The following is a 27756-nucleotide window of genomic DNA, read 5'->3' as shown; positions in this document are numbered from 1 at the left end:
GGAGGAGATGACAATTGTAGGTTATATCCCAGGGAGGTGGATAGTCGCTGTTTCATGTGAGAGTCAGATATAGCGTCATAGTTGTGTACAAACACCATTAGCCATATCACCGCTGGTCCGAACTTTTACCCACTTCTTGGAGTGTACGGGAGGCATTGCTTTATTAATTTTGTCATTTAGAAACATAGAACGTAGGTGCAGGAATAGGCCATTTGGCCCCTCGAGTCAGCACCGCCATTCAATATAATCATGGCTGATCATCCAGAATCGGTACCCTGTTCCGGCTTTTTCCCCATATCCCATGATTCCATTAGCCCAAAGAGCTAAATCTAACTCTCTCTTGAAAACATCTTCTTAATTATTCATTCAGGGCTGTGGACATCTCCAGTAGTGAACGCTCCCTAAAAAACTACAGAGGCAATTAACATCCAACCACATTGTAGTGGGTTTTTGTTTCAATACTACCTTGTTTAGGAAGTGTACAAACTTATTACTTTTCATTACTTTGTTTTGCACTAGTTCTTGAGAAAAGGATTGCTTTGAATAAAGGAAGGTCAGATATATTTCTGATTTGTTGACTTGTTTACATTGGGGACTGGGAGAATGATATACATCAGAAACTCCAGTGGTGGGGAATCGTTTATGAAGACCTTAAAAATAATTTGCCTGGGGACAAGTTAATCTGATGTTTCTGCTTTGTTGGTATTTTTCTTCCTCGTCCCTTGTGACATCCCAACAAGCACTGCAGTGTCATGTGTGAGGAGTCACCTAGAATCAGCTTCTTTAAAACATTGGGGCTAAAACTGGTCACATATCAGTGGAAAGTTGAACTTTCATACAGTTGTTCAACCTCTAGTGAACTCTCTCTTCCATTCCAAACTCCAGATGTGGACGAGTGTCGCAGTGGGAGCCACAACTGCCACAGCTTGGCCTCCTGTTCCAACAGCCCCGGCTCGTTCCAGTGTGTGTGTGGGGCTGGTTACACTGGGGATGGAAGGACTTGTACAGGTAACTGGCTCTGAATCTTTCACTATAGGGTAAAGTTACAATTAAGTATTGTCTCGGTTAGCACTTGAATTTGCTGGACATAGAAAGCTATGGGCAAGGTGTTGGACTGTTAATATGTTATGGTTGCCGTGGCTGACAAGGACTGGGCAGATTCCATATTGCAGGACGCTCTAATAGTGAGTCAGAAGGGTGATGGAATGGCACATTTTGTTCAATCCCTAACCCAACTAGACTTTGCTTTGCTGAGATCATGAACAATGGATAGCTCTCTGTGCCAAAGGCTTGTTTACGATTGCTTTGAAGGACCACTCATGCACTCATCATCTTAAGCTTAGTCAGCCTTTATCTCTCAAACCTTTGATCATACTTTTTCAATCTCATATCCAATCACACGCACAAACAGGACGGAGGGATGTTTATCTTTAAAGGAGAGCTGACACAGAACTACATGCTAACTGACCTCTCCAACCACTTACAGAGCAGGAATGGAAGCTGAAAGTGTCCCGGACAGTGAGGCTCTACACGGCCTTTCCTCATTGATGAGCTAAACAGCTTTGCCAAGAGTTATGAGGGTTGAAATTAAATCTGGGCCAGTGACAAGAGAAAGTTAAACATTTGCAGAGTTTAAAGAAGTGTGGGACAAATGTTTTAACACAGTGGATGGTAGGTACTGGAACACACTGCCAGGGGTAGTGATGGAGACAGATACGATAGTGGCTTTTAAGAGTCTTTCAGATAGCCACATGGATATGCAGAGAGAATGGATCAAGTGTAGAGACAATAAGATTAGTTTAGCTTGGCATTAAGTTCGGCACAAACATTGTATATCGAAGGTTTTGTTCCTGTGTTGTACTTTACTATGTTCTATATTCTCAAACATGCGAACCCTTCAATTAACTCCTCTCTTTCTCCAGATGTGGACGAGTGTCGCAGTGGGAGCCACGACTGCCACAGCTCAGCCTCCTGTTCCAACAGCCCCGGCTCGTTCCAGTGTGTGTGTGGGGCTGGGTACACTGGGGGCGGAAGGACTTGTACAGGTAACTGGCAAACAGCTCTCCCAGTAGCTTTTTCTATTTCATTAATAAGGACAGGCCAAATGAATGGTGTCAATGGAGCAAATGTGTAAGACATACGATAAAATAATAACATGAAAAAATCATCCATGTTGATAGAAAAACGGAAGTACAAAGTATTTTTGAAAGGTATTCGTGTACATAGATCTATAGATGAATCACCGTATCATTTACGTTATGGGCACAATTTAAAAAATAAATAAATAGTATATTGACCTTTGCTATAAGTAAAGTATGTGCAAAGACTTGGTGAGAATATGTGTAGGAAGGAACTGCAGATGCTGGTTTAAACCAAAGATAGACACAAAAAGCTGGAGTAACTCATCGAGACAGACAGCATCTCTGGCGAGAAGGAATGGGTGACGTTTCGAGTCAATTTACTCCAGCTTATTGTGTATATCTTGGTGAGAATACGACTGGAATATTGAGCACTGGTAAGGTTTCCCAACGCTGGGTTGGACATACTTGCTGTGGACTTTTTCCAATGGTAAAGTTGAACGTAACATTCCCTGCTTTCCAGATGTGGATGAATGTGCGCAGGGCAGTGGCGGCTGCTCCCAGCGCTGTGTGAACACGGTGGGCAGTTACCGCTGTGGCTGCCACCCAGGCTACACCTTGAGTCCCGACAACAGAACAGAGTGTGCAGGTTTGACCTTTCACGTTTGACCCTAAAAGAACTCACACTTAATATTTTCGTATTTTTTAAACCAGGATATTTGGTTATACGATGTCTTTGATCCATGATTAAACTCATTAAGATGCATAAAAATAGGGGCCAATGCAGGCTACTCAGTCCCAAAAGCACAATGTCCCAAAAGCCGTCTCACCAATGTCTTGTAAAACTGCAACCTAATAACCTAACGTCTATACTCAATACCCGATTGATAAAGACCAATGTACCAAGATCCTTCTTCACCACCATATCTACCAGTGGCACCACTCAATACCATATTCCTGCTCCTTTCCCATTCTCCTTGATGTCTTTTGTGTCTAAAAATCTATCCTCTACAATCTTCAACGTATTCAGCAACTTGGCCTCTATAGCCCACTGTGGTAGAAAATACCACCCTTTGACTGAAGATTCCTCATCTCGGTTCTAAATGTCTCACCCCATATCTTGATACAACTGTTCCCATCGCTACTGCCAGGGGATCCTCCTCTCTGCATCTGGCCTGTTGTGCCCTTCAAGTGTGTACATTTTGGCGAGGTGAGATTGCTACATTAAAAAACCTGAAGGTTCCTCTCATATCGGATGATACGCTTGGACCTAGTTACACAAACGAGCTGTGGGAACAATTGTACAGGCCATGCTATAGACTAGTTATACAGATGAAAAAATAACCCGGCCCACACTTCTCATCCACGTTCCTTCCTCCTCACGGTTGTTTATTCTCTGCTGTTTCCAGATATCAACGAGTGCGGGAATCTTGCACTGAATCAGTGCGACAACAACGCTCAGTGTCTGAACTCGAACGGTTCCTACCGGTGTGAGTGCAACTCCTATTACAGAGGCAATGGGACACACTGTGAAGGTGAGAAACAGAATCGCAATCTCAGCTTCCACGCATGAGGCATGGGATGCATTTGGGCAGCTTATCCTCTTTGTGTCTGGGCAGGAGGAGAATCAGTCTTATTCCTTAGGGATGTACCAATTACCCTGTTAGAATTTATTGTGCTCTTCCAACTAGATGGTTCTTAATGTTAAGACGATGAACACATAAATCACAATGTGTACAGGATTTTTAGAAGGATTAATGGCCATGATCAACGTCACCCTATAATATCTCTAGCTAAGTGCCTATTTGCTTCAATGTGTTCAATGGTACTTTATTTATCGCATGTACTGAAATACAATGAAATTCATTTTTTGTATACAGTTCAGTATGTATCACTATAGATAAGCACCTAATTTGATCTTAGATAAGTATCTTAGATACAGTACAAGTGTACAGTCGTAGTACACTGAGAGTCTACAGAAGTCATTTTCAAGTCCCAGTTGTTAAAGACGAAGACTCCACAATAAGCTCTGTAATGCTTCAAACTTCGTGTTGTTGCCTTAAGAGAATAGAATAAGCAGAAACTTGGTATGATTCATCCCATGCAAATCCTGCAGGGAAAGCCATTTTGTGGATGGACGGGTGATAAAATATAGATCATCGAATGTGAAAAAAAAACTAGCCTGCAAAAGAAGAACCACTTTCTAATATTGTGTTGCGTTCACACAACTTCCTTTAATAATAATGATGATGGATGGGATTTATATAGCGCCTTTCTAATACTCAAGGCGCTTTACATCACATTATTCATTCACTCCTCAGTCACACTCGGTGGTGGTAAGCTACTTCTGTAGCCACAGCTGCCCTGGGGCAGACTGACGGAAGCGTGGCTGCCAATCTGCGCCTACGGCCCCTCCGACCACCACCAATCACTCACACACATTCACACACATTCACACACAGGCAAAGGTGGGTGAAGTGTCTTGCCCAAGGACACAACGACAGTATGCACTCCAAGCGGGATTCGAACCGGCTACCTTCCGGTTGCCAGCCGAACACTTAGCCCATTGTGCCATCTGTCGTCCCTTGAAAGGGTCGTTCCTTTGAGAGGAAAGACACAATTGGTGTTCACTTCTGTGTTGATACATCCAAGGCCAGCTTTTATTCCCCATTCATAATTGACCAAGAGCAAATCGTGGGGCTGGCCGGCCTCGGAGCGTGGGGACTCTGCTGCGGCCGACTCTGGAGCTCGGAGGCTCCAGCAACGCAGCTTCTGTGGACTGTCGGGATATCGGGAGCTCGTGGGTCCGGGTGGAGACCGCTTTCCGGAGCTCCCGCAACGCAACTTCTCCAGCCCGTGTCGCGGGGTTGGAATGGCCGCGGGACATTCCAGCGCCCGCCGGGGGCTCCAACTTTGTGACATTTAGACCGGGAGCGGGGCCGTAAATCGCCCGGCACGGCCTAAAATGGCCGTGGGACTTATCATTGCCCACCTGGGGCTTCGACATCGGGGGGGGAAATGGAGAACAAGGGAGAGAAAAGACTTTGCCTTCCATCACAGTGAGGAGGAGGTTCACTGTGATGGATGTTTCTGTAAATTGAATTGTGTGTATGTCTGTAGGAAATTGTCTTTGTTTGTATGGCTGTGGAAACGGAGTTTTGTTTGAGCCTCACTGCGGTTCAAATGACATGTAATAAATATTGTATTGTATTGTATATTGTATGATAAGCCAGCAACTTGAACCATTGCAGCTCACCTGATGAAGGGGCTGCCATAATGTTCTTGGGCAGCGAGTTAAACACTGAGACCCAGTGAAGAAAGATTGACTAGAAACATGCCCTCATGATAAAAATCACCTAACATTGCCCAAACCTCACAAAGAAGACCAACAAGAAGGCTTTACACATCACAAAGGAGGCATTTAGAGATAGTCACAAAGTGCTGGAGTAACTCAGCGAGTAGCATCTCTGGAGAAAAAGGATGAGTAATGTTTCAGGTCGGGACTTTTCTTTGGACTCTGATTCAGATCCTTCAGATGCTGCCTGACCTGCTGAGTTACTCCAGCACTTTGTGTCTATCTTGGGTATAAACCAACATCTGCAGTTCCTTTCTACACATGGGGTACATTTGATGGATGAGGTCAATGATGAGTTTTTAGATAAGATTGGGCTGCAATCTGCCAGCGTGCATTTTAAGCACGCCTGGGAATCATTGTGTGAATGAATTACAAAGTAGTAGGATATAGAAAAAGAACAATAAGGCCCATTACAAAAAGCTAAAGGTGTCAAATGATTCATATGATCTTTCTTTGTCTTTAGGTTGTTTTTGCCCACCGGAGATTATACCAGGAACTGTGCATCTGCAGGCTCTTTCAAGAAGTCCCTGCCCCTGTGTCTCTGGGTTTATCGTGTCCAATAACTTCCCAAGCTACTACCAGAACAGCGCAGACATGTACTGGTTCTTCAACTTGACCCTGATGTCTAACTCCACTCACCAGTACACAGGTAACACTCTGTCCATAGAGCTGAAAGAAGAGTCATGACTGCTGCACCATCCAATGACCTCATTCATTATCGTTGACAACATTAGCGACGCAGTGGTGCTGGTTTCCAACGGGAACGGTGACGGACGCACCACACATCCCTGTCCTCCAGTTCCTGCGGACGTCGGCCGCTGGAAGTATAGGATTTGGTGTGTGTGTGTGTGTGTGAAAGTAGTCGTTGGGAAATAAAGGAAAGTTAGCTCCCACATCCAGATGAAGGTTGACCATAATCCAAGACCTTCCATCACTTGCTTTCCAAGCTGATCCACCCACTTGAAGATCTTGCCTTTGGTGACTTGCTGTCGCTCATAGCAGTCGGTCATCAACGGTTGCTGCAACCCCCTTAACCCCCGGAATTATTCACAGGGAATCATTGTTGCAATCACTAGTTTTCACTGACTTGAACTTTATGGTCATCTGGAGAAGAAAATGAAACCTTGATTAGTCCTCCAGGCTTGCACACGAGAATATCCATGGGATTCAACACTAAATCTTGCATCATTTAGGAACTGTAAACCAAATGTAACCATTGCAGGATCGAGACCCAGATGGTGGCAAATGAGAACTTGGACTGATTCCGTTGGTTTTCCAGGGATTATACCAAGTAAAAAGTATGATGCAGTATTGATGAGCTGAGGATGGCTCGATTGGAATCATGTATTGTCTTTCCGCTGCTTGGTTAGCACGGACCAAAAACTTTTCACTGCACCTCAGGTTTGGATAGAGTAGATGTGGATAGAGTGGATGTGGAGAGGATGTTTCCACTCGTGGGAGAGTCCGGGACCAGAGGTCATAGTCTTAGAATTATAGGACCTTCCTTTAGGAAGGAAATGAAGAGGAATTTCTTTAATCAGAGGGTAGTGAATCTGTGGAATTCATTGTCACTGAAGGCTGTGGAGGCCAAGTCAATGGATATTTTTAAGGCAGTGATAGATAGATTGTTGATTAGTACAGGTGTCGGGGGTTATGGGGAGAAGACAGGGATTGAGGAGGAAGGATAAATCAGGCATGGTTGAATGGCGGAGGAGGCTTGATGGGCCGAATTGCCTAATTCCGCTCCTATCACTCATGATAGGATATGGGTGAAGCTTCCCTCGATTTAGTTTCGCAGGGTGGGGTGGGGGTGGGGGGGTGGGAGGGGATGGGGGCAGTGATGAGGATTAGAACGTGCATATACCTACGACAGACATCACACTCTGATGCGATTCTGTGAACATTTAGTTCCCCTTCTTGCTGCCTTTGCATCCCTGATGAAAATAAAGATTCTACCGAAATGTTGTAGTATTGTTGGTAGCTTACAGTATGTGTAGATATTCAAAGCATCCTGCAAATAATACATTAGAATTATTGGTGTAGTGTCACCAGTGTAATATAGGAAACAAGGCCATCAAATTACACACAGGTAGAAACTACGCAGCAAAGTGGCGCAGCAGTAGAGGTGCTGCCTCACAGTGCCAGGGACCCGGGTTCGATCCTGACTACAGGTGCTTTCTGTACGGAGTTTGTATGTTCTCCCTGTGACCACGTGGACTTTCTCCCAGTGCTCCAGATTCCTCCCACATTCCAAAGGCGTGCAGGCCTGTAAATTGTCCCTAATTTCAGATAAACTAGTTTATGGCCTGTTCTATGCTGTTTCTCTAAACTAAACTACAGACAGTGGTGCAACAGTGGCCATATAAGCTAATTACTGGGGAATAGTTACAGGCTGAGGATATGCCATCTTTCTGAGAAAATAGATGAGACTTGGTTCAATATCTTTCGTGGAAGAGAACCTGCAACCCCTCAGTTCCCCCCCCCCCCCACCAATTGATTGTCACTTTGTCAGTGCTGCATGATGTGCCAGGCTTGGGAATGGCCTCAGGAGTCTGGAGGGTGACTTGAATTCACAGACGAGGCACAAGAATCTACAGACACTAGAAACCGGAGTAACAAAAAAGAGTGGCAGAGGTCCAGACTACGGGCTCTGTCTGTATGGAGTTTGTACGATCTCCCTGTGACCTGCGTGGGTTTTCTCCGGATACTCCAGTTTACTCCCGCACTCCATTAATATACAGGTTTGTAGGTTAATTGGCTTCAGTAAAGATTGCAACTTGACCCTAATGTGTAGGACAGTGCTAGTGTACGGGGATTGCTGGTCGGCTCAGACTCGGTGGGCCGAAGGGCCTGTATCCGCTCTGAATCTTCAAACTAAACTAAACTGAATTCAGCGGGTCAGACGGCATCTGTGGAGGTAAATTGCCAGTTGGCATTTTGGGTTGAAACACCTTTGTCTGGTTCAAAAGAAGCGTCTCGATCCAAAACACCAACTGTCCGTTCTCTCCTTTCCCCTCCACAGACACTTCCTGATCCATTGAGTTCCTCCTGTAGCAACTCCTTTTATTGCTCTTGAATCCACAGCATGTTGATTCAGAGGCAAGAATGCACTCAATGAGCCAAATGCACCCTACAAAGTAAAGGACGCAGCAGCATTGGGTATGTCTGAGGCTGTGTGTGGACTGCTGAGAAACGGTGCTGCATCTATGAAGGGTTTGTTTTTTACTCTCAGGAATCCGATTCCGGGTGGACTTGCTGTCTGTGACTTCCCAGGAAGACCACATCTCCTTTGGCTGTGGAACGGACCCCGATCAACACATGCAGCGCATGTTGACTGAGAAAGATCAAAACAACATCACCTTCCCTGTCTCCAATTGCACTGACGTCTGGGTCCATTTCCATTCTGGACCACAGACACCAAGCACAAAGTTCAGCATTTATTTCGAAATGGGTGAGTTCTGCCTCAGTTTCCCTCACTTCCTCCTCTCCATGTCATTGTCAAAACCCCTCGAAATTGTAAACATTTCCATTAAAACTCCCCTTTTCCTTCTCTTCTCGGAAGAATTACAGCATCTCTGGTTTAAACAAAATCCTTCATTCCGAGTACGACTCTAATAAATTTATTTTGTTTCAAAAGTCTTGGTCCCTTTCAACTTCCATAGCCAGAGCCAGATATAATAACCAGAGGCTTACAACATTTTAAAATTATCTTCTTGCTTTTCTAATCATTGGACTGTCATTTTAGTGCTATTGCATATTACGTAAAAATACTCACTAACTACAGACGTCTATATGTGCAGACCCTTAAATAATCATGTATTCCCCTTAAAATTACACTGTTCAATTTATTTCTTCCCCATCAATTGCAAAGTATTCACTTCCCTCTGCAAACATCTGAGTCTCTTTTGTTTATCCATTTCAACACCAAGCCCTCCTATAATTCATTACTACGTTCCTTGGTATTTTATGCCAACTTCAGTCCAGAAATTGTGCACTCTTGTTCTCAGTCATTAAAATTAATCTAAAACAAGGGTTCCCAATCTGGGGTAAATTTCGCCTACCAGGGGGTAAATGTGTTGATTCTGGATTTGTACATATTTTTTCTCATTGACTGACTGTGTTTAGTTCTGTTCATCATTAGTTGTGCATAAATAAGTGAAAGAACATTGTTATGCGCTATTAAAGTTGGCAGGGGTAAACGGGACGAAAAAGGTTGGGAATCCCTGATCTAAAAGATCCATTTCTATAGCCTCAACCATGGGAAACTGTACCTTAAACCTAACCCGATAACTATTCATTGCTGCTTTCCGTAGCTGCTCCATCCCCTTTAGTTCCAGATTTCAGAACAATCTGTCATGCAGCACTTTATCCAATACTTTCTGTAATTTGAAACTGAGTGAAGCTGACTGGGTAAAATTTCAGATCTCGTGTCTTCTGACCATTCTATGTTTTGGGAAATTAAGTGGTTGTCATTCTCCGGCAGGAAAGGTTTGGAAGCATAAGGGCCAAAAGCAGGAAAATGAGATTAGCACTGACAGGCATCTTGTCAGCATGGATGAATTGAATTGAAGAGCCTGCTCCTGTGCTGTGTAACTCAATTAACCTACGAATCTAGGATCAAGCGTTTGCCAGAGGGTCTCGCATCTCTCCATTCCCAACTTGTAATTTTGTTTGAAGATAGACACAAACAGTTGGAGTAACTCAGCGGGTCAGGCAGCATCTCTGGAGAAAATAAATAGGTGACGTTTCGAGGCGAGACCCTTCTTCAGGCTGAGAATCGGGGGAGGAGGGAGACTAGAAGTATGAAAAGGTACAGAGAACAAATGAATGAAAGGTATGAAAAGAACAAATCAAAGCCAGCACCGATGATCAGAGAAAAGTGGAGCCCACAATGGTCCATTGTTGGCTGCGGTAAAAGTGACAATGAGGGGATACGAACAGTGAAACAGTGAAGCGGGATGACAGTGGTACTAGTAGGCCAACTAGGGTGGGGGAGGAATGGAGAGTGAGGGAATGCAAGAGGAATCACCTTGCTTCAATTTCTTTAAAACTTTGAGACTAAAGTTGATTACGTAACAGTGGAAAGTTAAATCCTTCAGTGAACTCTCTCTTTAATCCAAACGCCAGATGTGGAGGTGTGTCAAAGTGGGAGCCACGACTGCCACATCCCGGCCTCCTGTTCCAACAGCCCCGGCTCGTTCCAGTGTGTGTGTGGGGCTGGGTACACTGGGGATGGAAGGACTTGTACAGGTAACTGGCTCTGAATCTTTCACAGTGGGAATCTCTCAGTCCATTGGTTTGTTGGATGCAGTCCCTCTCTGATGTGATGAGTTATCAAAATGTGGGGATTTATCTCAGTCCAGAACAATACTAAACTTTGGATACACAAGAGACCATGGATGTTGGGAATCTTGAGCAAATCACAAAGTGCTGGACCAACTTAGTGGGTCAGGTAGCATCTGGGAAGGGAATAGACAGACGATGTTTCAGGTCAGGACCCTTCTTCAGACTTAGGAATTCTTAGGTTCCTCTGGAATTGGAACGTTACCGATCAGTAACACAAACACTGGCCTTTTGAAGTCAACAGCTGAACCCCCTCCAAAAAACATCCAATATCTGACCTTCTCCAATAGTCACAGACATATGTGTTTGGTCATCTGGAACTCACACCTGTTTTAGATGTTTACAGGTCATGCAGAGCTGCTGATCATGAAAGGCTCAAGTTCTGAAGGAATATAATGTTTTTTTATTACTTTGTTTTGAGCCATTTATTCAAAGGCAAATTCCTTTGAAAAAAATAAGTCAGCAAATCAGATTAGATGACAGGAGATTGGGAAGGTCACATACATTGGAAATTCTATACAAAAAACTCTTGCAAATATCCTGCCACAGGACAAACTAATCAGGTGTTTGTCTCCTCCATCCCTTGTAACATCCCAAAGCTAATTGAGATGTGTTATGTGAGGAATCACCTTGATCCAGTTTCTATAAAACATTGGGACTAAATCTGACCATGTAGCTGTGGAAAGTTAAATCTTCTTGCAGCTGTGTATAGTCCAGTGAACTCTCTCTCTCTCTCTCATTCCAAACTTCAGATGTGGACGAGTGTCGCAGTGGGAACCACGACTGCCACAGCTCGGCCTCCTGTTCCAACAGTCCCGGCTCGTTCCAGTGTGTGTGTTGGGCTGGGTACACTGGGGATGGAAGGACTTGTACAGGTAACTGGCTCTGAATCTTTCACTGTGGAAATCTCTCAGTCCACTGGTTTGTTGGATGCAGTCCTTCTCTGATGTGATGAGTTATCAAAATCCAGATATTTATCTCAGCCCAGAACAATAATAAAATGTGGAGGCACAAGACACTGCAGATGTGGGAATACTGAATCTTTAACTGTAAGATAAAGGGAGAGAGGGGATCTGAGGGTGCCATTTTCACCCAGAAAGTGATGAGTGCATGGAATGCACTGCCTGGTAAAGTGTGGAAGCAGAGTCACTGAAACCATTTAGGAAGGGTCTGGACAAGCACTTGAATTGCCTAGACATAGAAATATTTGAGCAAAATGGTGGAAGATGGGATTAATGTGTTTGGGTGCCCAGTGGTTGGCATGGACTGTGCAGCCGAATGGCCCTTTTCCATATTGTTTGACTCATTGGCTCTATAACAGTGAGGCTGATGGGTGACGAACAGGACTTTTGATCATTCCCTAACCCAACTAGAGTTTGCAGTGCTAAGTGCTCCAATAATGGATGCCCATCTCTCTGTCAAATGGCTTGCTTATGATTGCTTTGAAGGATCACGCATGCACTCAAGCTCTTAAACTTAGTCAGCTTTTATTTCTCGAACCTTTGATCGTACTTTGACACTCTTATCTACAAACACGCACACACATGTCATTGGGCACCAGTCTCAAGGGAGGGACAAGAAGGGTCTCGACCTGCAACGTCACCTTTCCATGTTCTCCAGAGATGCTGCTGACCCACTGAGTTACTCCAGCGCTTTGTGTACTTTTGTGTATTAACCAGCATCTGCAGTTCTTTGTTTCTACTGTCGATGACTAGCCATAAAGGAGAGCAGACACCTATGTATAGTCTAACTGACCTCCTCCATCCACGTACAGAGCAGGAATGGAAGCCAGACGTGTACTGAACAGTGAGGCTCGACATGGCCTTTCCTCATTGAACCAATGGATGAGCTAAACTCAATGTTTCCAAGTGTTTTGAGGATCAAACCTAAATCTGGGCCAGTGTCAGGATAAAGTGAAATAATTACCAACCCGACAACTCTCTGATAAATTCTTCTCTTCCTCCAGATGTGGACGAGTGTCGCAGTGGGAGCCACGACTGCCACAGCTCAGCCTCCTGTTCCAACAGCCCCGGCTCGTTCCAGTGTGTGTGTGGGGCTGGGTACACTGGGGACGGAAGGACTTGCACAGGTAACTGGCTCTGGATCTTTCACTGTAGGATTGAGGGATAGCGGAGATCTGAGGTACCCTTTTTCACCCAGAGAGTGATGAGTGCCTGGAATGCACTGCCTGATAGAGTGTGGTAGCAGAGTCACTGAAAGCGTTTAGGAAGGGTCTGTCTCCAATTGCACTGACGTCTGGGTCCATTTCCATTCTGGGCCACAGACACCAAGCACAAAGTTCAGCATTTATTTCGAAATGGGTGAGTTCTGCCTCAGTTTCCCTCACTTCCTCCTCTCCATGTCATTGTCAAAACCCCTCGAAATTGTAAACATTTCCATTAAAACTCCCCTTTTCCTTCTCTTCTCGGAAGAATTACAGCATCTCTGGTTTAAACAAAATCCTTCATTCCGAGTACGACTCTAATAAATTTATTTTGTTTCAAAAGTCTTGGTCCCTTTCAACTTCCATAGCCAGAGCCAGATATAATAACCAGAGGCTTACAACATTTTAAAATTATCTTTTTGCTTTTCTAATCATTGGACTGTCATTTTAGTGCTATTGCATATTATTGACTTCAGACGTCTATATGTGCAGACCCTTAAATAATCATGTATTCCCCTTAAAATTACACTGTTCAATTTATTTCTTCCCCATCAATTGCAAAGTATTCACTTCTCTCTGCAAACATCTGAGTCTCTTTTGTTTATCCATTTCAATACCAAGCCCTCCTATAATTCATTACTACGTTCCTTGGTATTTTATGCCAACTTCAGTCCAGAAATTGTGCACTCTTGTTCTCAGTCATTAAAATTAATCTAAAACGTGGGTTCCCAACCTGGGGTAAATTTCGCCTACCAGGGGGTAAATTTGTTGATTCTGGATTTGTACATATTTTTTCTCATTGACTGACTGTGTTTGGTTCTGTTCAAATCCAAATCAGATTAGATGACAGGAGATTGGGAAGGTCACATACATTGGAAATTCTATACCAAAAACTTTTGCAAATATCCTGCCACAGGACAAACTAATCAGGTGTTTGTCTCCTCCATCCCTTGTAACATCCCAAAGCTAATTGAGATGAGTTATGTGAGGAATCACCTTGATCCAGTTTCTATAAAACATTGGGACTAAATCTGACCATGTAGCTGTGGAAAGTTAAATCTTCTTGCAGCTATGTATAGTCCAGTGAACTCTCTCTCTCTCTCTCATTCCAAACTTCAGATGTGGACGAGTGTCGCAATGGGAACCACGACTGCCACAGCTCGGCCTCCTGTTCCAACAGTCCCGGCTCGTTCCAGTGTGTGTGTTGGGCTGGGTACACTGGGGATGGAAGGACTTGTACAGGTAACTGGCTCTGAATCTTTCACTGTGGAAATCTCTCAGCCCACTGGTTTGTTGGATGCAGTCCTTCTCTGATGTGATGAGTTATCAAAATCCAGATATTTATCTCAGCCCAGAACAATAATAAAATGTGGAGACACAAGACACTGCAGATGTGGGAATACTGAATCTTTAACTGTAAGATAAAGGGAGAGAGGCGATCTGAGGGTGCCATTTTCACCCAGAAAGTGATGAGTGCATGGAATGCACTGCCTGGTAAAGTGTGGAAGCAGAGTCACTGAAACCATTTAGGAAGGGTCTGGACAAGCACTTGAATTGCCTAGACATAGAAATATTTGAGCAAAATGGTGGAAGATGGGATTAATGTGTTTGGGTGCCCAGTGGTTGGCATGGACTGTGCAGCCGAATGGCCCTTTTCCATATTGTTTGACTCCTTGGCTCTATAACAGTGAGGCTGATGGGTGATGAACAGGACTTTTGATCATTCCCTAACCCAACTAGAGTTTGCATTGCTAAGTGCTCCAATAATGGATGCCCATCTCTCTGTTAAATGGCTTGCTTATGATTGCTTTGAAGGATCATGCATGCACTCAAGCTCTTAAACTTAGTCAGCTTTTATTTCTCGAACCTTTGATCGTACTTTGACACTCTTATCTACAAACACGCACACACATGTCATTGGGCACCAGTCTCAAGGGAGGTACAAGAAGGGTCTCGACCTGCAACGTCACCTTTCCATGTTCTCCAGAGATGCTGCTGACCCACTGAGTTACTCCAGCGCTTTGTGTACTTTTGTGTATTAACCAGCATCTGCAGTTCTTTGTTTCTACTGTCGATGACTAGCCATAAAGGAGAGCAGACACCTATGTATAGTCTAACTGACCTCCTCCATCCACGTACAGAGCAGGAATGGAAGCCAGACGTGTACTGAACAGTGAGGCTCGACATGGCCTTTTCTCATTGAACCAATGGATGAGCTAAACTCAATGTTTCCAAGTGTTATGAGGATCAAACCTAAATCTGGGCCAGTGTCAGGATAAAGTGAAATAATTACCAACCCGACAACTCTCTGATAAATTCTTCTCTTCCTCCAGATGTGGACGAGTGTCGCAGTGGGAGCCACGACTGCCACAGCTCAGCCTCCTGTTCCAACAGCCTCGGCTCGTTCCAGTGTGTGTGTGGGGCTGGGTACACTGGGGACGGAAGGACTTGTACAGGTAACTGGCTCTGAATCTTTCAATGTAAGGTAAAGAGGTAGAGGGGATCTGAGGGTGCCATTTTTCACCCAGAAGGTGATGAGTGCCTGGAATGCACTGCCTGATAGTGGGAAGCAGTAATTGAAAGCATTTAGGAAGTGTCTGCACAAGCACTTGAACTTCCTAGACATAGATAGCTTTGAGCAAAATGGTGGAAAATGGGATTAATGTGTTTGGGTACCCAGTGGTTGGCATGGACTGTGCAGCCGAATGGCCCATTCCATATTGTATGACTCCTTGGCTCTATAACAGTGAGGCACGTGGGTGATGAACGGGACATTTAGTTCCTTCCCTAACCCAACTAGCATTTGCTTTCCTAAGAGCACCAATAATGGATACCCCTCCCTACATCAAATGGTTTGCTTATGTTTGCTTTGAAGAATCACGCATGTACTCACACTCTTAAGCTTAGTCAGCCTTTATTTCTCAAACCTTTGATCGTACTTTTTGTCTATCATATACAGTACAAAACATGCACACACATGCCCTTGGGCACCAGTCTCGAGGGAGGGACGAGAAGGGTCTCGACCTGCAATGTCACCTTTCCATGTTCTCCAGAGATGCTGCCTGACCCACTGAGTTACTCCAGCGCTTTGGGTACTTTTGTGTATTAACCAGCATCTGCAGTTCTTTGTTTCTACTGTCGATAACTGGCCATAAAGGAGAGCTGACACCTATGTATAGTCTAACTGACCTCTTCCATCCACGTACAGAGCAGGAATGGAAGCCAGACGTGTACTGAACAGTGAGGCTCGACATGGCCTTTTCTCATTGAACCAATGGATGAGCTAAACTCAACGTTTCCAAGTGTTATGAGGATCAAACCTAAATCTGGGCCAGTGTCAGGATAAAGTGAAATAATTACCAACCTGACAACTCTCTGATAAATTCTTCTCTTTCTCCAGATGTGGACGAGTGTCGCAGTGGGAGCCACGACTGCCACAGCTCGGCCTCCTGTTCCAACAGCCCCGGCTCGTTCCAGTGTGTGTGTGGGGCTGGGTACACTGGGGACGGAAGGACTTGTACAGGTAACTGGCTCTGGATCTTTCACTGTAGGATTGAGGGATAGCGGAGATCTGAGGTACCCTTTTTCACCCATAGAGTGATGAGTGCCTGGAATGCACTGCCTGATAGAGTGTGGTAGCAGAGTCAATGAAAGCATAGAAACATAGAAAGATAGAAAATAGGTACAGGAGGAGGCCATTCGGCCCTTCGAGCCAGCACCGCCATTCATTGTGATCATGGCTGATCATCCCCAATCAATTACCCGTGCCTGCCTTCTCCCCATATCCCTTGATTCCACCAGCCCCTAGAGCTCTAACTATCTCTTTCATCCATCCAGTGATTTGGCCTCCACTGCCCTCTGTGGCAGGGAATTTCACAAATTCACAACACTCTGGGTGAAAAGGTTTTTTCTCACCTCAGTGTTAAATGGCCTCCCCTTTATTCTAAGTGTGGCCCCTGGTTCTGGACTCTCCCAACATTGGGAAAATTTTTCCTGCATTTAGCTTGTCCAGTCCTCTTATAATGTTATATGTTTCTATAAGATGCCCCTCATCCTTCTAAACTCCAGTGAATTCAAGCCTAGTCTTTTTATACAAGCCTAGTCTTTTAGCATTTAGGAAGGTAGACAAAATTGCTGGAGAAACTCAGCGGGTGCGGCAGCATCTATGGAGCGAAGGAAATAGGCAATGTTTCGGGCTGAAACCCTTCTTCAGACTCTTCTTCGGCCCGAGCGTTGCCTATTTCCTTCGCTCCATAGATGCTGCCGCACCCGCTGAGTTTCTCCAGCAATTTTGTCTACCGTCGATTTTCCAGCATCTGTAGTTCCTTCTTGAGTAAAGTCTAACTGACCTCCTCCATCCACGTACAGAGCAGGAATGGAAGCCGGAAATGTCCTGGATGAGCTAAACTCAACGTTTCCAAGAGTTATGAGGATCAAACCTAATTCTGGGCCAATGTTGGGAAAAAGTTAAATAATTACCAACCTGACAACTCTCTGATAAATTCCTCTCTTTCCCCAGATGTGGACGAGTGTCGCAGTGGGAGCCACGACTGCCACAGCTCGGCCTCCTGTTCCAACAGCCCCGGCTCGTTCCAGTGTGTGTGTGGGGCTGGGTACACTGGGGACGGATGGACTTGCACAGGTAACTGGCTCTGGATCTTTCACTGTAGGATTGAAGGGTAGCGGAGTTCTGAGGTGCCCTTTTTCACCCAGAGAGTGATGAGTGCCTGGAATGCACTGCCTGACAGAGTGTGGTAGCAGAGTCACTGAAAGCGTTTAGGAAGGGTCTGGACAAGCACTTGAACTTCCTAGACATGGATAGCTTTGAGCAAAATGGTGGAAGATGGGATTAATATGTTTGGGTGCCCAGTGGTTGGCATGGACTGTGCAGCCGAATGGCCTGTTTCCATATCGTTTGACTCCTTGGCTCTGTAACTGTGAGGCTGATGGGTGATGAACAGGACTTTTTGTTCATTCCCTAACCCAACTAGAGTTGTATGGCTAAGGGCTCCAATAATGCATGGTCTCTCTGTCAAATGGCTTGCTTATGATTGCTTTGAAGGTCATGCATGCACATACTCTTGAACATAGTCAGCCTTTATTTCACAAACCATTGATTGTATTTTTTCTCTCATATACAAAACATACACACACATGCCTTTGGGCCCCGGTCTCAAGAAGGGTCTCCACCTGCAACGTCACCTATCCATGTTCACCAGAGATGCTGCTGACCAGCTGATTTACTGCAGCGTTTGTGTAATTTTGTGTATAAAGCAGCATCTGCAGTTCTTTGTTTCTACTGTCGATGACTAGCCATAAATGAGAGCTGACACCTATGTATAGTCTAACTGACCTCCTCCATCCACGTACAGAGCAGGAATGGAAGCCAGAAATGTCTTGATTTAGCTAAACTCAACGTTTCCAAGAGTTATGAGGGTCTAACCTGAAGCCAATGTCGGGATAAAGTTAAATAATTCCCAACCTGACAACTCTCTGATAAATTCTTCTCTTTCTCCAGATGTGGACGAGTGTCGCAGTGGGGGCCACGACTGCCACAGCTCGGCCTCCTGTTCCAACAGCCCCGGCTCGTTCCAGTGTGTGTGTGGGGCTGGGTACACTGGGGACGGAAGGACTTGTACAGGTAACTGGCTCTGAATCTTTCAATGTAAGGTAAAGAGGTAGAGGGGATCAGAGGGTGCCATTTTTCACCCAGAAGGTGATGAATGCCTGGAATGCACTGCCTGATAGAGTGGGAAGCAGTCATTGAAAGCATTTAGGAAGGGTCTGCACAAGCACATGAATTGCCTAGACATAGAAAGCTTTGAGCAAAATGGTGGTAAATGGGATTAATGTGTATGGGTGCCCAGTGGTTGGCATTGACTGTGTAGCCGTATGGCCTGTTTCCATATCGTTTGACTCCTTGGCTCTATAACAGTGAGACACATGGGTGATGAACAAGACTTTTTGTTCCTTCCCTAACCCAACTAGCGTTTGATTTCCTAAGAGCACCGATAATAGATACCCCTCTCTACGTCAAATGGCTTGCTTATGATTGCTTTGAAGGATCAAGCATGCACTCACACTCTTAAGCTTATTCAGCCCTTATATCTCAAACCTTTGTTCGTACCTTTTTGACTATCATATACAGTACAAAACATTCACACACATGTCCTTGGGCACCAGTCTCGAGGGAGGGACAAGATGGGGTCTGGACCTGCAACGTCACCTTTCCATGTTCTCCAGAGATGCTGCCTGACCCACTGAGATACTCCAGCGCTTTGTGTACTTTTGTGTATTAACCAGCATCTGCAGTTCTTTGTTTCTACTGTCGATGACTAGCCATAAAGGAGAGTTGACACCTATGTACAGTCTAACTGACCTCCTCCATCAACATACACGGCCTTTCCTCATTGAACCAATGGATGAGCTAAACTCAACGTTTCCAAGTGTTATGAGGATCAAACCTAAATCTGGGTCTGTGTCAGGATAAAGTGAAATAATTACCAACCTGTGACCCAGTGATGAATTCTTCTCTTTCTCCAGATGTGGACGAGTGTCGCAGTGGGAACCACGACTGCCACAGCTCGGCCATCTGTTCCAACAGCCCCGGCTCGTTCCAGTGTGTGTGTGGGGTTGGGTACACTGGGGACGGAAGGACTTGTACAGGTAACTGGCTCTGAATCTTTCACTGTAGGATTGAGGGGTAGCGGAGATGTGAGGTGCCCTTTTTCACCCAGAGAGTGATGACTGCCTGGAATGCACTGCATGATAGAGTGTGGTAGCAGAGTCACTGAAAGCATTTAGGAAGGGTCTGGACAAGCACTTGAACTTCCTAGACATAGAAAGCTTTGAGCAAAATAGTGGAAGATGGGATTAATATGTTTGGGTGCCCAGTGGTTGGCATGGACTGTGCAGCCGAATGGCCTGTTTCCATATCGTTTGACTCCTTGGCTCTATAACATTGAGGCAGTTGGGTGATGAACAGGACTTTGTGTTCACTCCCTAACCCAACTAGAGTTTGCATTGCTAAGGGCTCCAATAATGGATGCCCCTCTCTCTGTCAAATGGCTTGCTTATGATTGCTTTGAAGGTCATGCATGCACTTATACTCTTGAACATAGTCAGCCTTTATTTCACAAACCATTCATTGTATTTTTTCTCTCTCATATACAAAACATACACACACATGCTTTTGGGCCCCGGTCTCAAGAAGGGTCTCCACCTGCAACGTCACCTATCCATGTTCACCAAAGATGCTGCTGACCCACTGATTTACTGCAGCGTTTGTGTAATTTTGTGTATAAAGCAGCATCTGCAGTTCTTTGTTTCTACTTTCGATGACTAGCCATAAATGAGAGCTGACACCTATGTATAGTCTAACTGACCTCCTCCATCCACGTACAGAGCAGGAATAGAAACTAGAAATGTCCTGGATGAGCTAAATTCAACGTTTCCAAGAGTTATGCGGGTCTATCCTGAATCTGGGCCAATGTCGGGATAAAGTTAAATAATTACCAACCTGACGACTCTGATAAATTCTTCTCTTTCTCCAGATGTGGACGAGTGTCGCAGTGGGGGCCACGACTGCCACAGCTCGGCCTTATGTTCCAACAGCCCCGGCTCGTTCCAGTGTGTGTGTGGGGCTGGGTACACTGGGGACGGAAGGACTTGTACAGGTAACTGGCTCTGAATCTTTCAATGTAAGGTAAAGAGGTAGAGGGGATCAGAGGGTGCCATTTTTCACCCAGAAGGTGATGAATGCCTGGAATGCACTGCCTGATAGAGTGGGAAGCAGTCATTGAAAGCATTTAGGAAGGGTCTGCACAAGCATATGAATTGCCTAGACATAGATAGCTTTGAGCAAAATGGTGGTAAATGGGATTAATGTGTATGGGTGCCCAGTGGTTGGCATTGACTGTGTAGCCGTATGGCCTGTTTCCATATCGTTTGACTCCTTGGCTCCATAACAGTGAGACACATGGGTGATGAACAAGACTTTTTGTTCCTTCCCTAACCCAACTAGCGTTTGATTTCCTAAGAGCACCGATAATAGATACCCCTCTCTATGTCAAATGGCTTGCTTATGATTGCTTTGAAGGATCAAGCATGCACTCACACTCTTAAGCTTAGTCAGCCCTTATATCTCAAACCTTTGTTCGTACCTTTTTGACTATCATATAAAGTACAAAACATTCACACACATGTCCTTGGGCACCAGTCTCGAGGGAGGGACAAGATGGGGTCTGGATCTGCAACGTCACCTTTCCATGTTCTCCAGAGATGCTGCCTGACCCACTGAGATACTCCAGCGCTTTGTGTACTTTTGTGTATTAACCAGCATCTGCAGTTCTTTGTTTCTACTGTCGATGACTAGCCATAAAGGAGAGTTGACACCTATGTACAGTCTAACTGACCTCCTCCATCAACATACACGGCCTTTCCTCATTGAACCAATGGATGAGCTAAACTCAACGTTTCCAAGTGTTATGAGGATCAAACCTAAATCTGGGTCTGTGTCAGGATAAAGTGAAATAATTACCAACCTGTGACCCAGTGATGAATTCTTCTCTTTCTCCAGATGTGGACGAGTGTCGCAGTGGGAACCACGACTGCCACAGCTCGGCCTCCTGTTCCAACAGCCCCGGCTCGTTCCAGTGTGTGTGTGGGGTTGGGTACACTGGGGACGGAAGGACTTGTACAGGTAACTGGCTCTGAATCTTTCACTGTAGGATTGAGGGGTAGCGGAGATGTGAGGTACCCTTTTTCACCCAGAGAGTGATGAGTGCCTGGTATGCACTGCATGATAGAGTGTGGTAGCAGAGTCACTGAAAGCATTTAGGAAGGGTCTGAACAAGCACTTGAACTTCCTAGACATAGAAAGCTTTGAGCAAAATGGTGGAAGATGGGATTAATATGTTTGGGTGCCCAGTGGTTGGCATGGACTGTGCAGCCGAATGGCCTGTTTCCATATCGTTTGACACCTTGGCTCTATAACATTGAGGCAGTTGGGTGATGAACAGGACTTTTTGTTCACTCCCTAACCCAACTAGAGTTTGCATTGCTAAGGGCTCCAATAATGGATGCCCCTCTCTCTGTCAAATGGCTTGCTTATGATTGCTTTGAAGGTGATGCATGCACTTATACTCTTGAACATAGTCAGCCTTTATTTCACAAACCATTGATTGTATTTTTTCTCTCTCATATACAAAACATACACACACATGCCTTTGGGCCCCGGTCTCAAGAAGGGTCTCCACCTGCAACGTCACCTATCCATGTTCACCAAAGATGCTGCTGACCCACTGATTTACTGCAGCGTTTTGTGTAATTTTGTGTATAAAGCAGCATCTGCAGTTCTTTGTTTCTACTTTCGATGACTAGCCATAAATGAGAGCTGACACCTATGTATAGTCTAACTGACCTCCTCCATCCACGTACAGAGCAGGAATAGAAACTAGAAATGTCCTGGATGAGTTAAATTCAACGTTTCCAAGAGTTATGCGGGTCTATCCTGAATCTGGGCCAATGTCGGGATAAAGTTAAATAATTACCAACCTGACGACTCTCTGATAAATTCTTCTCTTTCTCCAGATGTGGACGAGTGTCGCAGTGGGGGCCACGACTGCCACAGCTCGGCCTTATGTTCCAACAGCCCCGGCTCGTTCCAGTGTGTGTGTGGGGCTGGGTACACTGGGGACGGAAGGACTTGTACAGGTAACTGGCTCTGGAAAGGGGTAGAGGGGATCTGAGGGTGCCATTTTCACCCAAAAAGTGATGAGTGCCTGGAATGCACTGCCTGATATAGTGTGGAAGCAGCATCACTGGCAGCATTTAGGAAGGGGCTGCACAAGCACTTGAATTGCCTAAAGATAAAAAGCTATGAGGAAAATGGTGGAAGATGGGATGAAGGTGTATGGGTGCCCAGTGGTTGGCATGCTGTGCGGCCGAATGTGACTCCATAGCTCTATACCAGTGAGGCAGATGAGTGATGAACAGGACTTTGTGTTCATTCCCTAAGCCAATTAGAGTTTGCATTGCTAAGGGCACCAACAAATGGTGCCTCTCTCTCTGTCAAATGCCTTGCTTATGTTTGCTTTGAAGGATCACTTATCCACTCATACTCTTAAGCTTAGTCAACCTTTATTTCTTAAACCTTTGATCATACTTTTTCACTCTCATATACAAGACATGCACACACATGTCCTTGGGCACCAGTCTCGAGGGAGGGACAAGAAGGGTCTCGAACTGTAACGTCACCTATCCATGTTCACCAGAGATGTTGCCTGACCCCATTGATTTACTGCGGAGCTTTGTGTAATTTTGTGTATAAAGAAGCATCTGCAGTTCTTTGTTTCAACTGTCGATGATTATCCATAAATGAGAGCTGATACCTATGTACAGTCTAACTGACCTCCTCCATTCATGTACAGAGCAGGAATGGAAGCCAGACGTGTCCTGGACAGTGAGGCTCTACACGGCCAAGAATTTCCAAGTTATGAGGGGCATGCCTAAATCTGGGCCAGTGTCGGGATAAAGATAAATAATCACCAACCTGCAACACTCTAATAAATTCTTCTCTTTCTCCAGATGTGGACGAGTGTCGCAGTGGGAGCCACGACTGCCACAGCTCGGCCTCCTGTTCCAACAGCCCCGGCTCGTTCCAGTGTGTGTGTGGGGCTGGGTACACTGGGGACGGAAGGGATTGTACAGGTAACTGACAAACAGCTCTCCCAGTAGCTTTTTCTATTTCATTGATATGGACAGATTAAATGTTGTCGATTGGCCACATGTGTAAGATATGCGACAAAATAATAATATGGACAAATGTGGGATCCTCCATGTTGGTAGAAAATGCAGAACAAATTATTTTTTGAGATGGAGAGTATTTGAAAGATGGAAGAAGGAACTGCAGATGCTGGTTTAAACCAAAGATAGACACAAAATGCTGGAGTAACTCAGCGGGACAGGCAGCATCTCTGGACATAAGGAATGGGTGACTTTTGGGTTGAGACCCTTCTTCAGACTGAAACTTCGATAAGTTTCAATGAGGTCCTCCCTCAACTTCCTGAATTCCAGTGAGTACCAGCCCAGTGCCAACATTCTTGGGATCATTCTCGTGACCATTGTGCGTTTACAGTGTGTGACCAAGGAGTGTCTCATCATTGCTGTTCCAACATATCGACGTTTGCTGTTGACATAGCTTGGCATTGTCCAGTTACTGGAAGTCATTATAAACATAAATGTACAGAATGGGGCGGCACTGTGGTGCAGCGGTCGAGTTGCTGCCTTACAGAGCCAGAGACCCTGGTTCGATCCTGACTACAGGTGCTTGTGCGGAGTTTGTACGTTCTCCCCTTGACCTGCGTGGGTTTTCTCCGAGATCTTCGCTTTCCTCCCACACTCCAAAGATGTACAGATTTGTAGGTCAATTGGCTTGGTATAAATGTAAATTGTCCCTAGTGTGTGTAGGATAGTGTTAGTGTGCGGGGATTGCTGGTCGGTGCGGACTTGATGGGCCTGTTTCCATACTCTATCTCTAAATTAAACTAAACTAAGCCAGAAATATTCAACTGGTCAGACAGCACCTGCGGTGAGAGAAGCAGAGTTAATTTTTAAGACCAATGCTTGTAATGTATTACAGATTTGAATATATTATATTCTAAAAAGAGGATTCCTTAGTGAGTAAGGGAGCAAAATAAATCAGATCTGAAAAATAAAACGTGCTGAAGTGAGTGGGAAGTTGCCACACACATTTGAAACATGGTCCTCTTAACCCTATAATGGATGTTTCCCTGTGAGGAACAATCTTTATGTGGGGTTTCTTTCCTCACCTTCGAAACATTCCTGCAAAACAAGGGGGTAAACTTGAGCTATTCTGCTTCATTTACGAGGTTGAGTCTGAATATTGGTGCGCAGCAGGGAAAATCCTGAAGATTCACACCTTCCACTGAACTCCCCCTTTCTTCCCAACTCCAGATGTGGACGAGTGTCGCAGCGGGAGCCACGACTGCCTCAGCCCGGCCTCCTGTTCCAACAGCCCCGGCTCGTTCCAGTGTGTGTGTGGGGCTGGGTACACTGGGGACAGAAGGACGTGTACAGGTAACTGGCTCTGGATCTTTCACTGTAAGGTTAAGGGGTAGAGGGTATCTGAGGGTGAATCTCTCCATTTCAATGCCTTTCTTGTAAGGTGTCTATTTGAGACGGGTATCTTTGCACCAAGTAATAATCAGTCAGTGTTAGGTTACTAATCAATGTCATAGCACAGGAAATTCAGGTTTTCTACAGTAGCATTCGCAGAAGAAAATACTCACTGCCCATTGCCTCACCGTCCTCTTGAAGTGGAAATTTAATTTGTGCAGTATATTAGGACACTGGAAATATCAGCATGAGGCATTGAACCATGCATACAAAGATACAGCTATGTAACTCCCTGCTCTAGTTAGTCATTAGGGAACAATGGCTTTACTTATTGAGTCATTGAGACTGGAACTACATTGCAAGACAATGGAAGAAACATACGGTTTCAATGTATAGGAAGGAACTGCAGATGCTGGTTTAAACCAAAGAGAGACACAAAAAACTGGAGTAACTCAGCGGGTAAGGCAGTATCTCTGGAGAAAAGGAATAGGTGACGTTTTGGATTGAGACCCATTCTCAACCCGAAACGTCACCTATTCCATTTCTCCAAAGATGCTGCCTGAATCGCTGAGTTACTCCAGCTTTTTGTGTCTATCTTAGGCATGTAGATTGCTGTGCTTTTACTGTATATTTACAGAGAGTGTGTGAACCATACCTGGTCAGGTGAACCACCTCCTCTTCCATGGGCAGAGTGTAAGATTGATTGTAACTATTGCACTTCTGCCGGATGTGATGAACGGGACAATGGAGGTTAAGTTAGGACTAAATCCAGATCTAGTTAGAACACAGCTGGAGTACTTTTTACAATTTTTACATGAAAGAATTTCTATATGGAAGTTGGTACAAGAGCCTGTAATGTCCAGGTTCAGGAACAGCTTCAAGGGGTCACAGTTTAAGGATAAGGGGGAAATCTTTTAGGACCGAGATGAGGAAAACTTTTTTCACACAGAGAGTGGTGAATCTCTGGAATTCTCTCCAGCAGAAGGTAGTTGAGGCCAGTTCATTGGCTATATTTAAGGGAGTTAGATGTGGCCCTTGTGGCTAAAGGGATCAGGGGGTATGGAGAGAAGGCAGGTACAGGATACTGAGTTGGATGATCAGCTATGATCATATTGAATGGCGGTGCAGGCTCGAAGGGCTGAATGGCCTACTCCTGCACCTATTTTCTATGTTTCTATGTTTCCTACAGCCATCAGGCTATTAAACACTACAACCTCCAATAAGCTCTGAATACATAGACTATTATTGTTATTAGTGCACCATTATTGTTTGTTTGTTTTTTATGTTTATGTATGTGTGCGTGTGTGAAAAAAGCTCAGTGTGTACACACACTCACACATCCACACACACACACACACACACACACACACATATACATATACATATATATATATTTATATATATATATATATATATACTGTATATAGGTGCAGTATATATGTGCAGTATATATGTACAGTATATATATATATTGTATATATGTACAGTATATATATGTGTGTGTGTGTGTGTATATACCCACACTGAACTTTTTTTCTCATTTATTATATTGTTTACAGTGTACTATGTTTACCTATTCAGTTGTGCTGCTGCAAGTAAGAATGTCATTGTTCTATCTGGGACATATGATTATAAAACACTCGTGACTCTCTTGACTCTGAGATGTGACTTGCACTGGGGAGAAGACTGAAGAGATGTAGGCAAGCCTAGGAGATTTTTGTTGTGAGGAAAGATCGATGGTTTGTGTTGTTTGCTTTGGAGACCTGGGACAGACTTAACTGAGGTGCATAAAACTTTGATGGGCATGGACAAAGTAAATAGACCGGGTCTATTTCCATCCAAGGAGGCTTCAGAACCATGGGTCATTGAGTGAACGTAATTGGCAGAAGGATTAGATGGGAAGAGAAGTTTATTTTCATCCGGAGGGTCTTCATTGTGAAGGTGTGGCACTCTCTACCTGATAGGATGGTTAATGCAGAAACCCCTTGCCACATTTAATGACCAAGTTACATATTTGGACCTGTGGCTTGCAACGCTGTGGACCTGGTGCTGGCAGATGAGGTTAATCTAGGAAGCTCTTCCTCTACCAACACAAAGGGGTGTAATAGAAGATATACACAAAATGCTGGAGTAACTCAGCGGAACAGGCAGCATCTCTGGAGGGAAGGAATGGCCGACGTTTCGGGTCGAGACCAAACTTCTATCTATCATGTTATCCTTGGATCTTTTGCTCTCTCCCTCTCGATTACTATTCTCAATCTCTCACTCTCGCTCTCACATTATCTCTCCGTGTCTCCATTTTTTCTCTCTGTCCCGGACACTATCCCTTGCCCTATTTCTGACATTACCTCTCACGCTATAACACTATCTCTCACTATGTCTCACTATCTCTCTCTCTCTCCATCTTTCTTCTCTACTATCTCTCACTCTGTCCCTAATCATTTCTCTCTCTCTCTCTCTCTCCCCCACACACATAATGCTCTTTCCTTTCTCAGCTTTCTGCATAGAAACAGATATGATGCCAATAAATTGGAAAGTGGGGCTAAATAGTACGCTCACATGAGGCATATAAGACCAGTGAGCAATATTGAAGGTAATATTTCACTTAAATTACCCAGCGATAAAACCATCAGTTGTGGCAATGACATGATCATTGATTTAATTTTCATCGACTTCCT

General features: G+C 44.7%; 1 protein-coding gene across 1 annotated transcript in view; it reads left to right on the top strand.

The window, feature by feature from the left end:
• LOC116983849 (fibrillin-1-like) overlaps positions 1 to 27756 on the top strand; it is a 149068-nt gene that overhangs the window by 71254 nt on the left and 50058 nt on the right. Inside the window, exons 22-41 of the mRNA XM_033037726.1 lie at positions 886 to 1008; positions 1923 to 2045; positions 2602 to 2727; positions 3488 to 3613; positions 5897 to 6082; positions 8666 to 8884; positions 10561 to 10683; positions 11529 to 11651; positions 12743 to 12865; positions 14060 to 14182; positions 15274 to 15396; positions 16341 to 16463; positions 17460 to 17582; positions 18459 to 18581; positions 19484 to 19606; positions 20494 to 20616; positions 21519 to 21641; positions 22532 to 22654; positions 23528 to 23650; positions 24917 to 25039. Of these exons, the coding sequence (XP_032893617.1) occupies positions 886 to 1008; positions 1923 to 2045; positions 2602 to 2727; positions 3488 to 3613; positions 5897 to 6082; positions 8666 to 8884; positions 10561 to 10683; positions 11529 to 11651; positions 12743 to 12865; positions 14060 to 14182; positions 15274 to 15396; positions 16341 to 16463; positions 17460 to 17582; positions 18459 to 18581; positions 19484 to 19606; positions 20494 to 20616; positions 21519 to 21641; positions 22532 to 22654; positions 23528 to 23650; positions 24917 to 25039 (2625 nt within the window). The remainder of the gene's footprint in view (positions 1 to 885; positions 1009 to 1922; positions 2046 to 2601; positions 2728 to 3487; positions 3614 to 5896; positions 6083 to 8665; positions 8885 to 10560; positions 10684 to 11528; positions 11652 to 12742; positions 12866 to 14059; positions 14183 to 15273; positions 15397 to 16340; positions 16464 to 17459; positions 17583 to 18458; positions 18582 to 19483; positions 19607 to 20493; positions 20617 to 21518; positions 21642 to 22531; positions 22655 to 23527; positions 23651 to 24916; positions 25040 to 27756) is intronic.

This window comes from Amblyraja radiata, chromosome 19 (genome assembly GCF_010909765.2).
Source record: "Amblyraja radiata isolate CabotCenter1 chromosome 19, sAmbRad1.1.pri, whole genome shotgun sequence".
NCBI lineage: Eukaryota > Metazoa > Chordata > Chondrichthyes > Rajiformes > Rajidae > Amblyraja > Amblyraja radiata.
This window is presented reverse-complemented; position numbering and strand designations above follow the sequence as displayed.